Genomic DNA, 15953 nt, shown 5'->3' with positions numbered 1-15953 from the left:
AAAAAGAATACTTGAGTCAGACCGGAATCCTCATTTTAAAGCAAAGTATTGCCTTTATGACAGCTCATGTAGCTGCATGTATATTACCAATAATACAACCTTAAAAAAAATGAAATGTCAAAAATTTCCTTATGTATGTAGATAGGTACTTAGATAACCTCGAAAAGCATTACGTGTGATGAATAATTTAAATTTATTCAGATTTAAACAGATTACACTTCACTGATCCTTAAAAAAAGAAAAAATATATAAAAAATTGGTTACTCGTTCTTACTTTTTAAGTTACAAAACCAGAAACTGCGTTGATACAATTAAGTTAAGGAATAAAATACCAATTGTCAAACAATCGATTTTTTATAATCTCATTTGATCAAATCGACCATCGAAACGTATTCCATCAATTACTGAAACGCATTAGCGTAATAAATTAGATGATTATTTAATTAATGGCACATAGCTACAATTAAATGAGCCGGATCAATCGCCTACACTGGCTGAAGATCATTACTATGTATGAATTTGTGTGTCAGTCAGTTCGAGATATATTCAACTTCTGGAAGACTCAGGTTCTTACTTACAGATGCTTGTCCGGGTTAGTTTAAGCACACCTTAAGGCCCGCATTCGGAAACTGTTTTTGTTGGTCCTGATCTCGCTGAAGCGATGTTTTATTGGCGTAGTGTTAACTGGTTCCGTCCCCCTCTTGCCAAAAACCGAAATAAATCTTTAGTGGCTACTCCGTATTCGGGATCTCACCGTATGCGGTAAAAGGCACTAATAAAAATGAACCTTACCTCAAGAGTGCGACTCCCGTCTTCCCCGACATTATCCAAGTAAGGGTCCCTTTGCACGAACTACTTAATTGAGTCTTCAATTATTTAGGAACCGATCGTGCCTTTAATTCGGACATTCATTTAATGGGGAAAGTTTTTCGATGGACCACGTAGGAGTCTAATTCTAAGACCATTAACGTTCTAATCACACAGTAAAACTTAAGTTAACAAACTGTTGTTGGATGCTTAGAGACGTGACGTATTTTATTTGATTACCTTAGCTGCTGTTTAATGTGTCTCGAGGGAGTTCACGGGTTTCTAACATTCTAGTAAATAGCACAATAATATAGCTTCATTTACGTTCTTCTAAGGATACGTTTGTGATCATGCTTTACCGCAGAATGTTTTTTTTTTTATAAATGAGATAATCTATTTTTAAGGCATTATTTTTCTGCACAGACCGTCATGGGTTTTTCCCGGGCAAACCACGTAGTCTCTTGTAGTTTCAGGGAATCTAATCTGATATTATAATCTTGGCCCAGCTGTTAGTTAATAGTTAGTTAGGACCAGCCCAGTCCCACTTCAAAATACACATTTCCTTCCCACTTGTGGTGGCAGCAAATACCGAGTGCGGTATATTAATGGATGTGTATAATATTTGGTAAACCCATAAATGTGTAATTTAGATTATAGCGTACATTGAGTTAGCCTATCATCAACGTCATTTAAAACTGCGACTATGAGAGAGATTAAAACCTGCGTTTAAAATTGGATGTTTAAACGTTTTAATATCAAACCGCATGGGTTAACTTTGCACTCTATGACGTAGTTTTATGTCACTCGCTAATGCGAATGGGGCTCTTTGTGTGCAAAAATATACCGCAAAATGTAGGTGTGAAGAGAAATGTGCTTTTAAATAATTCGCTTCGGTTTTATTTTAAATACTGTTGAAACCACGAATGAAACTAAATGGATGTTGCGGTTTTTGATGGCTTAGCCTTTTTGTTATCTGCTGATACATTTTAAAGTTTCTTGTGCAGTCCCGTATACATAATAGTGAGAAATATAAAACATGATATACTACGGACCATAAAAACTGACTCCAATTTGCCTCGATTAACAACAATAGTAGATCACTATAAAGAAAATTGTTCCACGGGAAAATACAATCTGGATAAAAACTATGTTATATGTTTATGCAGTTATAAACTATCTGTAAACTACCTGTGTACGAAAATCGCCTAAATCCGTCTTGTGATTTTTGCCTCATAGAGTAACAAACATCCAAAAAATATGAGAACAGAAATAATGAAACTAAACTCTAACTATTTAAATTGAAGTGGATACGAAAACCCGACGTACTATTCTATCTCACCATCATAGCTATTTAGCTTTTTACCAATGTTCCTCTAAGGGAAACAACTATAAGATCTAAAGTCGGATAACAACAGAAACTTGTAACTGATAACTTTACGGCGGGAACCAAAGACAGTAGAATACAATTTGCAGGGAAAGCCACAAAGCAGTGTTTAGTTACGTTATACACGTATTATTATAGTGTAGAGTGTAGATCTTAAACTTTATTGAACTAACTTATAAGTTACGAATGTATGCGGTTGCGCACTTTAATTTATTAAGTAGGTTCTTCATCTCCGTTGCAAAAAAAATATTTCGATTTTAATTTACGAGTTAGTTCGTTTAATATAAAAAACGAAAGAAAAAAACTAGGCGGGTTTATTTTTCACTAAACATCTATGTTTGGATTTTGAAATAAATTATCTGCTAAAAATGAAAAAATAGGGACCTCACCAGCTAGTTTTTACCTCTTATTTTACCATGTAAAAAAACCATTTTGAACATTTTTAAATGTTAATTACTTTTTGCCTTTACCTATTGCTCTTTTAGAAATTTCTAAACATAAATCATCATCTACATTATGAAGCTCTATTCCATGTTGTCTCCAATAATAAATTATCTAACAACAAAAGCGTCTGTCCTCTAATAAACATTTGCGGAACAACAATGTCATTACGTTCGTATCAAGCTCGTCCGCTATTTGCGATCAGTCGAAGTAAATAACCCCATTCACAACAATCATCAAACAATAATGTTAATTAACTCGCTAACACAATTTACAAAACTCAATTGGGTGACTTGGTTAACTAATAATATTTATACTACTCACCCACATAGTTTGTTGACAGTCAATATTTGTTTTAACTACTGTTCGGTAACAAATTCTACGCGTCTTATTTTATTTGTTCGTCATTTGATATTCTCTCTCATAGTGAATGCCGATGGGATATCGCTTACGTCAGATCAATCTGATTGCCCTGTTACGGGCACAATGAACGTCATACGCGCGAGCACTGAAAACCTAATACCAAAATCGATCAACATTATTATTCATTACTTAAGTACTTCCAGAAAAAAAACAGTATTAATAAGTCCGATTAAAGAAGCGACTCTACCGTGACTCTACCTTTTTTAACGACAACCTAGCTACTGGAAGGTAGCTGTTGTTTTAATAGGTGCCTCGTATAAATATTTAATGTAGCGACGTAGTAGCGTGGGGTGTAGAAACCACGTGTTTAATGAAGTACGTGTGACCGCGGTCCTGTAGAGTGTAGCCACGGGGAGCTGGCTCGCGGCGGTGTGGCCAGCCCTTTACACCGCGCGTCAACTCAAATAATTTGCATTTACATATACCTATGCCACGAAGGTAGGTAGGTACCTACATCGCATGCGACACGTCACGACTCGAGCGCCGCTAGCTCAACGCGAAATTAAAACTTCATTTTTAATGACGTGTTACCATATCGCAAGGCTCGCGTAGTACTTATATGGCCGGCGCTGCACGATTCTGAATGAAAAAACTGTTTCCAGATTGTATTTTGTAGTTTTGTTTACATGAACACTATTCTTTAGTTTATACTCTACACGTAATTACGTTTACGTGCTTCATGTGTATTTTGTATGCATAGATTACTAGCGTAAGCTTTTAGTGGCCCTAAATTTATTTTATTGTTTAATATAATCGACCAACTGAACAAATTACTTCATTTAAGTTGCCGTTGATGTTGTATTGATTTTCCCTAGAATATTAATCAATCATTATACCTAAAATAAGCGTTACTTGCCCTAATAAACCTAATAGGTTCTAATGACGCACTGACGTTTTATTCTAATATGTTACAACCGGGCAATTTATAATCAAGAGCATTATAATTTAAGGTTGGGTTCATTAGTGCAAGTATCCCTTAATTCCATAGTAGTATATTATTTATGTGGTAGCGAATATATGTTGCTTATTGTGGCTTATTTTGTGTGTAATCACTTGTTATTCATTTTGCACGTGTGTTGTTGCATGGTTGTTTTGTTGTCAGTCATTCCGGCGCGGCTGCTGTCGGTGGTGCATTACGTCACAGGACACGTTAGACAAGCCTGTAGAAGTAGACAATGGTGAAGTTAATGTGCGTATCTTATGTTTCACGGTGGCTGGCGAAGGCGTTACTACTGTCCCCAATTTAATCAGTCACCTGCATTCCTGTTTGTGACAACCCTAACGTCTTTCCATTGTTTACTAGCTGAAATACAATTACATACCTTTTTTAATGAACGTAAATCAAAATGATTGTTAACCTTCCATCAAATTTGTTCCAAAATGAAACAATTTAATTTAAGAGATATATTTCAGGAATGTTGGTATTATTATTCAACCTGTACATTATGTTGCTTCTATAACATTTAGGAAATGTACTTGCTAACAATGTTTGTTATTAATATTTGTCAGAGACGAAATTAATGTAAGAATTTCTTTTTCAACAGTCGCTGCAGGCTAAATTGTCGTTTAGCTCGAAAGAAATTGTTGCCTTGACATGTTCGTGGTGCAAAGATGCGTACCATAACAAAGAGAGTTGTTTCAATCTTCAACGAATAGGAGAGGAGTGCGCATTAGGTACGATATACTATAAAAATTCAAATATTCACTGCTAACTTCTTCACGTAACTGTGAAGAAGAATTTCTTCATAATCCGCAAGTGCCTGATTCTATTCTATATTGTGCCAATAGGATCGCAGTCCACCATAATAGTACCGCCGTCATGGATCGTCAAATTACCAAGAAGGGGTAGCTTTAAGTCGTCACTAAGAAAATCGCCTAAGAAAAAAAATGCTTCCAAGAAGAAAGGGAAAGACTCGAAGAATGAACAGAAAACATTTGTGATAAAGCCTATTCCTACGGCGAGCGTGAAACCAGTGTTAGTGTTTATAAACCCGAAGAGCGGTGGCAACCAGGGCGCCAAACTGCTGCAGAAGTTCCAGTGGCTCCTCAATCCAAGACAAGTGTTCGATCTCACACAAGGAGGACCTGGACCTGGGTAATGTTATTCTGTACCATTTCAATATACCAAATACAAACATACAAAGTATGAAAGTAGGTAGCGTATTAGCTCAACAACGTGTTACATTGTAGGACCTCGATGCAATTCTAAAACACTACTTATAAGCTACATTGTGCACTCCAGTTTATTGCTCGAACGGGACCTATAAAACAGAACCAATAGTGTCGCCCCCTTTTAATAACAGACAAAGAGCTGTAAGTTTGCAATTTGCCGTGCGGTATAAGGGATAAACTGCCCAACCGCCGCTGCCAACCTGACAAAGCCAATAATCGGTTTGACCCATTAAAATTTCGAGCCCGAACTTCGCTCGCCGTGCCAGTCTTAGCGGGGCGCTCTCGGGATCGTCAGGCTAATGGGAAATGGGGGACCCTCCGCGTCATCACTGTCACTAAAGCTTTTTCTCAAACTTGCGCCCCGTGTGGTGTGGGCAGCCTTGCGATTTTAGCTACGAACAATTTGCATATTACCTATACAATATTCTTCCGTTGTAATTTTACCGACTATTCGGTGAATACATAATAAATTTGGTTGGCACTGTTGTTTACAATATTAATAAGACGCTCATTCTATTATAAGGAGCTTCATAGCTACGATAAAGATGAAGGAGAGAATTTATATTTTATTTATTTACCTTGCTTAGGTGCTCATATCAATCATGAATTATTTTAGCTGTGCAATTTAAAAGACTGAAAGTTTATTCGATTTATTTCTGTATAACAGTTAAGATTGTTATAAAAAAATAACTTATTTTAAGACAAAAAGGTTTCACATACCTAGATCTGTTTTAAAATCAAAACCAAAATTAAAACTTTAATGTTTAAAAACACACGAGGCGACAAAACATATACCTAGTTTTTGTTTTGGCTCAAACTCGTTTGATCACTTTACTCAGCTGGTTTGAGAGTTTTGTCAAATAATCACGTGTTCTAAATTCATCTCATGATCTTTCGTCTTCGTAGTACACTTGTAGACGATTATAAATCTTTAACCGTTTTATCCATTAGCCTATTGTCCAGTAACATCATAGTACCATCATGGCAGGTTGGAGCTGTTCCGCAAGGTGCCAAACCTGCGCGTGTTGGCGTGCGGCGGCGACGGCACCGTGGGCTGGGTGCTCAGCGTGCTCGACCGCATCGGGTCCCGTCCGGCTGTGGGCGTGCTGCCTCTTGGTACCGGCAATGATCTGGCACGAGCGCTGGGCTGGGGTGGCGTAAGTACTTTATAATAGTTTATTATTGAATAATGTCAGCATAAAATATACTATTTAAAGGTTCCATTAAATTCAAGACATTAATAGTTATTCATTAAGAGTTTGCCTACTGGTTTTTTTAAAGCTATTTGTAGTTTTCTTCAAACTGATATAAAACTTGCTTATCTGAGGACAATCTAAGGAATGGTTTAGGCTTATTTAATTTTAACAGTATTCAATGCGTGTACAAAAGTACCATTTATTTGTTATATTTTAGTAAAAATTGTATCCACAACTTTTACAACGACATATAGTCTCAAGGAAGCAAAGCTTGCGATATACTAGACAACTGATAATCTTACTTACATATTTGTAAATACAAGCATATCATATTAAAGTTACAACTAATCAGACACTGATCGTGCTCATCACCAGAACGTTTGTTCTGCGTGGGAATCGAACACTTGACCTCTGACATTGAAGACAACAAGCCAGACAATATTTTTTTTCTATTAGTGAGCATTGAGCACACCTCATTCAGCCGTATAGTATGAACTGTTCACGTTAAAAGGCGGATACCAATTACATACGCCATTATTGAAATCGACTACAAAACTGTGTTTCGACACGCCAACAGATTTTTAATATAAAATATTCATAGACCATTATTGTTCATCGATTAATCAGGCTTTTGTTATACCCTGCCTCCCGTTTTAACCACTCCGGCTATAGGATATTGTTTTACTACAGTATGTTATTAATAAATCTTTCATAAATAATATACCTATACATTTTTGAAAGAAACTGTATTTTCTACCCTATTCAAAAGTGACGCTTCAATTTCACAATAATGCAGTAAAAAGCAAAAACAAACATTACGGGATTTTGGCCCAAAAAAAAATAATTCCTCTTTTCCAATATTCTGATGTTTCAACTCTTGTATCGATTGTAAACAAAGTTTATATCTCACATTGTATATTTAATTTATTTCCAACAAACAAATATCAACTCGCAAAAACAAAACACCATTTTGCTTTACATTTTTTTGTCACACCGTCACAAAAACACTTTTATTTACATTTTTATCAAAAAAAGATTAAAACTGTATAGCCAAGCCTTTGGCGGCTACCGTAGGCTTAAATATTCGGTGTGAAAATAAAACAAAAATCGCGTAATCGTTGTAGAGACATGTCGAACGAGATTATGACGTTAACGTTGCCCAAATGTCCACGCCTCGGGGATAGAAGTGTCGAGACTGGCGCGAAAAATAAATTCGTTCGCACCCCATGGGAACTGTCCAAATGCTTAACTGGGTATGGCGTACGGTATTAAGTAAATAATACAAATTGCCTCACGAAACATACCTTTATTTGTCCGTTAGTTCCACATTTCGTGTTTCGCTATAACCTCCTCCTTGAATAAATGACTGTTTTACATCCGCGACAAATTGTTGCAGCAAATATACATTCAGTAAATGAGGGTTCATTTAGATTATTACCTCAAATTAAGCCTTATTACACTGCTGAAAATTGCAGGTGGATTCCGTAGAAGGTAATAAAAACAAGAGTCGATTTATCTTCACTAATCGTAAGTGCTTCATTACGTTCTTTTATTTTTCTGCGGTTGAAGTAAGGGTGAACCAAGTTGATATTCAGAATTTAATGCTGCCCTACATTTATACACACTTACCGTCATTTATATGAACAGGGAAAAAAGGTGTACCTCTGAATATGCAAATGTTATTATTACTCGTTGTCGCTTGATGTACGACAATATGTTTTAACGAGCCCATAAACAAAGTTTATTACTTTGTTCATGAAAATTTTAGTATTCTCCAAAACGACACTCCGTTCTAGCTCCGGATTTCAGTAATATTCTTTCATTGTTACGATTTCCAAATGTTCCAGCGTTTTCACCCTCGTTGTGCTTATTTGCCGATAGTCAAAGGACCGCATAATTTCCCTTATGACTGCAATTTAAGCTTCGAAAACGTGGCGCTGTACACTGTACGGGATTTTGAAATAAACTTTGTTGTTTCGTAAAGCAGGGATAATTGATCAATAAAATTCTGTATTCAGGAAATGAGAATGAGTTGAAAGCTTCGAACATGTTTCATTAGATGAGTTGTAAAAATAGCCCGGAATGAGCTTAAAAAGGAAGCTAACAGTGGGTATAAAAATAAAAGAAGAGCGCGTCGAGCTTTGACGAGGCGTCAAGTGACACGAACTGCGAGGGAACACGTCCTCCGACTGCTCAATGAACTTGGTCGCGCCAGAGCGACCATAAAAACACAATCTACAATAAACTTAACGCCAGTAAAACTTCACATACTAAAACCAAGGAAATACGACCTACTTAAAATCATATCGTTAAAAGTTTAAAAAGTTATTACGTAATTAGAACTAGGTAATGTGGGTTAAGTCTTGTACTTACCTATCTCTCCGGCTAGAATTGTTTCATGTATTCTACATTTATTCAGCGAATATGGCGCATACATTCCCCGGTAATCCAGCATAGCACAGCAATATGCGCCCGTGTTTATCACAGATATGCCACTAATAATATTCCTGGATTATAATGGAATATCATTACGGGTAATGTTACCTAACAAATGTTTAAACGCCGGGATAAAGTACTAATTTACATAATATTCAGTCATCATTGTTGTTTTGGTACAAGTAAAATTAGGGTCATGATAATGTTTCCAGCTCCGTACTTAGTCATTAGGGAATTAAATGTAATGTTACGGAATAGGGACTTAAACAATTGCACTTATTGTCACGTGTCAAACTGCCCATAGTTCTAAATTGCAGTGAAATCTATTTTGCATAATTGTAGAAAAAATATTTTACCAAAATTATTGAAAACGTTCCTTTTTTTCACTATCTTTCCAGAGAAATATGCAGACGTTTGTAACATACACTATCAAGTTAATCTGTGTTATTAAATAGTTTTGAAATCAAAATCCAATACATATCTTGAGTAATTATCGTCTAATTTCAATATCCTGAATTTTTTGGGTAAATAACACTATTATTTGTGTTGAATAACGCCCATGCAAAAGTTTGCTATATCTTCAAATACATAAAAGAAACATGGATTAATTGAGTTAGTAAAGTCCAACTAAACCAATTCCTTTTACCGATAGTTTAACTCAATTACATGCCACTTAGCACCAATTTGAACTGCACTAGACAAGCGAACGAGCGGTCGCATTGAAACGACCACAGCAGAGTCTAGACTAGCCGCTGAAGCCCAGATACATTTGTATAGTTACTAGCGCTAATACAAAACACTCAAATGTATAAAAATGACATGTGACGTTTCGTTAGACCACGTGACTTTAGTTCTGTCATTTTCATACCTTGGAGCGTTTTCCATCAACGGCAACGGCAGCCAATTCCTTTTCCTTCAATATAAAAAAAAGTAAGCGTTTAGATTTACAATATTTTTTATCGAATAAATTAATAATAATTACAGTAATTATTCGTAATAAAGAATTAGCATTATGGCATGTAAAGAGTCTTTATTGTTGTAATAATGGCGATTTATTACGAAGAAAGAAACATGTGTTTACATGTATACAGTCGTATATAAGGTTATGTACAGTCAACAGCAGAAGTAGATGTCTAAAATCAGACATAAAATGTTAATGAGGAGTTGTTTGCGTAAGAACTGCATGGTATCGAAATTATTCAAAAATATGTGACCAAAGTACCAGTCAGCCCAGTACAACCGAAAAAAGCAGTTCCAACGTGAATTCCGATCAATGATCAAAAACTAACTTATTCAGTATCTACATATCCAGTTAATACACTCACATATCCAAATACAATATAATAATAATACCAACATAAAGGGGTTGGCGATTTCAGATTTCAAATATTTGGAATCAAGGTTTTGTCACGATATTTTCCTTCACCGTTTGTCCTTAGTGTCTTAGGATAATTTATTAAGATAGGTACATAAAACTTTGAAATATTCACATTACTACTTCACCTACGTATGGGTCGAACTTCGTGCATTCAAAATGCATATAAAGGACCGAAATACTACAAACTAAAAACGTTTGTTTTTTTATTAATAAAAAATTAAAGCAGGAATGCGCTGCAAAAATAGAACTTAAAGACTTGTCATAACCTGTTTTCAGTTTATAACAAACTCTTTACAGGTACGCGGTCCGCGATTTCGTTCAACATATTTACGTGAATTTATTTTTCTTTTCCGTAGTTGTACCTTTGTGTAACTAAATAAAATACCGAACACCGGTTGCTCGCGTTCCCGCGCACGTTTTGACAAGCAATAGAGCGAAATAAGTTACCCGGATCGCAACATCGCTCGATCGAAAATTCTGAGAAGAATCATGAACAGCAGGCTGATAAAATTTCCAGCATTGCAATTGCAATGTAATAATTTAAAATAAGATTCAGTATTCTCATTACCCTGCCAATTTTTTAGAGCCTAGATTAGAATTCTGGTGGCTGAGACATGTGAATCAAAATTGAACTGTATTATTGTAGTCAGTACGCCCATTACCTGTCGTCAACAACAAATTTAGATTTCCAATTTTTAGAACTGCAACAATAGTCTGCGTGAATGTTTTTTTTTGCATAAAAACTGACGTAATATATCGAAGTTTTGAAAATCCTAAACCATGCACATACATCACCTTTACGAATAACAATTGCAATTGTTTGACCGTCACCAAACGATGCTTGATAAACGATCGTACTCGGAAATGAAGGGGTGCCGTTGTTTTGAACCTATTGTGGGGTTCATGTAAAGCTGCATGAATGTTCCTGCCATACTCAGGTGGCTTTTCGGCCGTATAGTGACACAATGTTTCTATTATGTTGGAGTATTTCGCAATAACGCGGCATTTACATCCGAACCTGCATAAACAAGGATCTGTTAGGGAACGTGTGTACGTATATCACACACTTGTATTTGTCGTAAATACGTGTGGGCCTAGTTTCTGCAGTGGTGTAACTATTATGTTTTTATTGTAATAGAGTATTTTTTATAGGCCAGGTGCGACTGTTATATTAAAATGAAACACTTAAGTAGCAACAATAAATGAAACAAAATAAAAAGACTTTTATTTGTTGCTTTCGAATATCAAATGTACCTATTCATAATTTTAAATAAGGAAATAAATTCTTTAATATCGCTTGTAGGGCGATGCATAAATGACACTACATTCCAAATACAAAAATAAAACAAAATAGATTTCTTTCTTAGTTTGAGTAACAGATTCATCCTCTTTATGTGTGTTAATTAACCACTATAACAAGACTTTATTACGAGACATACGTACATTTAACACTAACTTTGGCCATTCAGAAATGTAGACAGAACCAACGGAATTCTAATTACTACAATCCTGACGTGCCCGTGTCGCCTCATTCACTCTTATCACATTCTTCACATCCTTGTTCGAGATCGGTTTAAGGTACTGTCGTAACACGGAAGTGTTTTTATTAGCTATAGAATATAATATAAAATATTAAGAAGAGCATGTATCTACCAAAACATTTCTTAAAAATCCAAGAAAAATCTTTAAAATAATTTACAAATTGAATAATTTACTTTCACACAGCCTATATGCCTGTCGATTTTATAATCATTCCATAAATAGTCACCCGCAAGAACACTTAGTCAAAACATTTTCTTAACTTCAAACCTTCAGCGATGAATAGCTTGACTTTTACAAGTATGCGTGTTTGTCAGTTGCCTACTACTCGTAATACCTACAAGCTGTGCCGAATTTGGCACTAGATGGCGTTGTTTGACAGTTCCATTAAATATATTCGTTTTATTTTTACCAGGGTTATGAGGACGAGCCAATATCGAAGATCTTAGCGAACATCGGCGAGAGTGACACAGTGTTACTGGACCGGTGGGAGCTGAGCGTGGAGCCCAACACGGCGGCTGCCGGCGAGGACACCAGCAATGCGAAACCAGAGCTGCCCCTCAACGTAGTCAACAACTACTTCTCGTTTGGTGTCGATGCACACATAGCCTTGGAGTTCCACGAAGCTCGGGGTACGTTAGGATTCGCTTTTAATTTTCAACTGACTGCAATTCAATTCGTCAGTATTTTGTAACCTCAGAACTTTGCACTGGATGAAATTTGACGGGAAATTATCATTGGTTTCATAAAAAAAATAAGTGTGGCTTAGTACTCTTTTAATTGAAATCGGTTGCATTTTTGTTTTGAAAAAAATGTTATAATTTATCTATCAAACCGTATATTGATTCCCAATACGCAGTGAACTTAAAAACCTAGAAAATAACCATCTTTCTTTACTTCCTAAAATAAAAATGACACAATAAGTTATAATAATGATTATAAGTCGAACTGTAGCAACGGTTAATTTGTCGACGAATAGGCCGGTCAGTGGTCACCGGAATGTGGACCTCCACTTTTCGCTTCCTTATGAATTAAAAATTATATTAACGTCCTTATTAATTGTAGACATACGTGCGGAATTATTAGCCTCAGAATGCATAATGTATCTTATCCCAACCTCCCAATTTAGCCAAGAACTAATTAATTAGATGTAATACAGGACAGAATAATAGAGACTAATATAACTTAACTAAGCTCAATAGCTAATGCAATCTCCTTCAATATTAATGTTTAAGGATGTCTCTCAAATGGGTTAATTTAAAGGAATGCAAGTCATTTCTCAAATATTTCTGTTTGACAATATGTACACCTAGTTTACCTTAACCTATTTTGCAAATGATAGGTAAATCTTATTAAATTCATCATTAACAACTTCTTAATACTAAAATCAACCTCTAGTAACCCGTTTTTCTGGAATAGTGTTTTCATTTTAAGCAGAGGCCACAGATATCAGAACAACTAAAGATACTTTTTTTTCTTGTAATGGTCATGCAACTTTGTGTACAACCAAACCATGATACGAGTAGGTATATTTGAACAATCGGTCGGTGTATGAGGGATTGCAACGCATTGCCATACACCGACACAAAAACGCGGATGACGTAGCACGGCGGTTCATGTTTAGTCAGTAAAAGTCTGACACTACCCATTTCCTCCCCTGAGAGAGTGGGTGTCCATGAGGATTCCCCCGCCTTACCAAAAAAAAAAGGGCATATATGAACAATAAGCTTAAGGAATGAATGCATTTCGAATAACTTCTAACATCATTGTTATGCGGTACGAAGCCTCTTTTCCGCTGTAAATATAACTTTTCGAGAACTCATATTGTTCCATTTAAATATTTTCAACGTTTGAAAAGTTATCAGCCGACAACCGCAGATATTCCGGGGCTGTAATACAAGCGAGTAATTGTTGAGAATTTAAATTCTTTCGTTATTGGATTCTTGTTAATACTGACGTATTTTCCATTTAATATAACAATCGAAACGTCATTTGTTTAATTGAAATATTATAATAAATAAATAATTAATTTTAACTTTCCTTCCTTCCTTTCCTTATTATAAGATTATGAGAATTAAAGGCAGTGATTTCTCACGAAGGTGCGCGTTTAATCATGGCCTATAAAAATAGGTTAGTAGCTCGAGACGGGATTTCAAAAATAATTTTACATATTAGAATAACTTGGCAGTAGTTAAATTATGTAATAACAATACAGTCATCAAAATACTAATTTAAAATAATTAATTGTCAACAGAAGCACACCCCGAAAAATTCAACTCCCGAATAAGGAACAAGCTGTTCTACGGAACCGCCGGAGGTAAAGATCTCATGCAGCGCAAGTGGAAGGGCCTGGCGGAGTTCGTGACCATGGAGTGCGACGGCAAGGACCTCACGCCCGTGCTCAGGGAGCACAAAGTACACGCCATCGTCTTCTTAAACATTCCAAGGTATACCACTCTATGTTGAAATGAAAGAATAACTGATGTCTACGCAAATATACAAAATGTATTAAGTAGATGATAACCAAGAAGTGTGTTGAGATGTTTATTTTTCAGATAATCTATTATAGCTATATTATTAAATGTCACATTAATTACTCCAATTACATTGTACCAAAATGATACCCTGAAAGAGAGGAAACGACTAAAATTGAAAAGGACGACAGACTGAATAATTACGTAGTTTTTGCGTCTACTTTTCAAACGTGTCTCGTCTTTAATAAACAAACCCAGCGTCATTTACTAAATGGAAACCCTAAAATCGATAACTCACGAAGTAAATTAAGTGAGCGAGCTATCACCAGACGAACCTATAATCAATAACATTGACAGAAACTTAACAACGTGAACTATTTGCACTACAGAACTAAGATTCGTCGAATATCGAGTGAAGCCAAAATTAGATGTATTTTAGGATATTAACATGTCTATATTGTTTACAGTTACGGGGGTGGGACTCACCCTTGGAACAAGTCAGGGGGCGCCTTTGAGCCGTCCACTGAAGATGGATTAATAGAAGTAGTCGGATTAACCACTTATCAATTGGTAAGTTGGTGGCAGATCGCCGCTGAACACCGCGTAGTGTGTACTCTGTACGTGCTTATGTCGTTGATACCTTTTTCAATAGCATAGTGTGCCCAGCTTATCGGAAATATCCACTTTGCTTCAGTGAACTGCTCCCGTCTCATCCTCTCACTTGAGGATACTGATTTATTGGAAATTTTCCGTCGATAACAATTTAGAGAATTGAAATTTGCTATAAGAGCACAATACATGTATTATTTAGTACAACTTTTTTTGGATTTTTACATATTATGCTTGTTTTGTCGTAGATTGTCTAAAAATTGAGAGTGAGATTGTTTTATTTTTCATTCACTTGCATAGCGAACATGATCCTGCGAATTATGGAGTAAAACGGGAAATATATAAGCAAACTCCGCATACAAAGTGCAAAATTAAATAACCCTCTCCGCAAGTAGGTAGCTTGTAAATTGTTCTTAGAAACGAGTTCAGGGACTACTATGTAATGTAGACGACCTGATTCTCGCTGATAGTGAAACATGCATTTTTCGAGTGGAGGGCAGGAGGTTTGATCAAATTTAAAAGCTAAAATTGTGTTATATGTAGTGACAGTTCTGCTTGTTAAGAAGATAATTGCTATTTCCCTCTCCGATCCAAATAAACACGAAAAAAACATTAAACAAGTATCTAACAATAAAAAACGAAAACGTGTTTTAACATTTATAATATTTTTCATAGCCATTGCTACAAGCGGGCGGGCATGGCACCTGCATAACTCAATGCAAGACTGCCAAAATCGTGACCACGAAGGTGATCCCGATGCAAGTGGACGGCGAGGCGTGCAGGCTCGCACCCTCGGTCATCACGCTCTCTAGACTGAACCAAGCTACTATGCTAGCCAAAAAGAAGCCGGGACGAACAATAGCACCGTAAGTAACACATTACCTGATAGATAATACCTTAGAATGAGGTACAGCTTGATCTATCTACACTTTTCACGAAACGGTCCCCATTAGTCGATCATTTGATAAGTCTCCTATTTTTAGGCTTAGAATTTAGGGCAGTCGGTAACACTTTGCTGATTGGTTAATCATTTTATGACGCTGTAAGCTGATTTTACTGGCTACAGCAATATGAGATAATTTGTATGAAGCTCA

At 36.0% G+C, this 15953-nt stretch overlaps 1 protein-coding gene across 5 annotated transcripts in view; it reads left to right on the top strand.

Annotated features, from left to right (window-relative positions):
* Window positions 1-15953, top strand: part of LOC113508418 (eye-specific diacylglycerol kinase) — a 131229-nt gene that overhangs the window by 103862 nt on the left and 11414 nt on the right. For 4 of the 5 annotated variants that reach the window (XM_026891455.1, XM_026891457.1, XM_026891458.1 and 1 more), the window contains 8 exons: window positions 4158-4244; window positions 4600-4729; window positions 4844-5150; window positions 6216-6384; window positions 12192-12408; window positions 14031-14223; window positions 14718-14820; window positions 15535-15725. In XM_026891455.1, the coding sequence (XP_026747256.1) occupies window positions 4158-4244; window positions 4600-4729; window positions 4844-5150; window positions 6216-6384; window positions 12192-12408; window positions 14031-14223; window positions 14718-14820; window positions 15535-15725 (1397 nt within the window). The remainder of the gene's footprint in view (window positions 1-4157; window positions 4245-4599; window positions 4730-4843; window positions 5151-6215; window positions 6385-12191; window positions 12409-14030; window positions 14224-14717; window positions 14821-15534; window positions 15726-15953) is intronic. The other variant, XM_026891456.1, reaches the window with a different exon arrangement.

Source organism: Trichoplusia ni, chromosome 2, assembly GCF_003590095.1.
Source record: "Trichoplusia ni isolate ovarian cell line Hi5 chromosome 2, tn1, whole genome shotgun sequence".
Classification (NCBI taxonomy): domain Eukaryota; kingdom Metazoa; phylum Arthropoda; class Insecta; order Lepidoptera; family Noctuidae; genus Trichoplusia; species Trichoplusia ni.
Note: the sequence above shows the minus strand (reverse complement) of the source record. Positions and strands in the feature narration are given on the sequence as shown.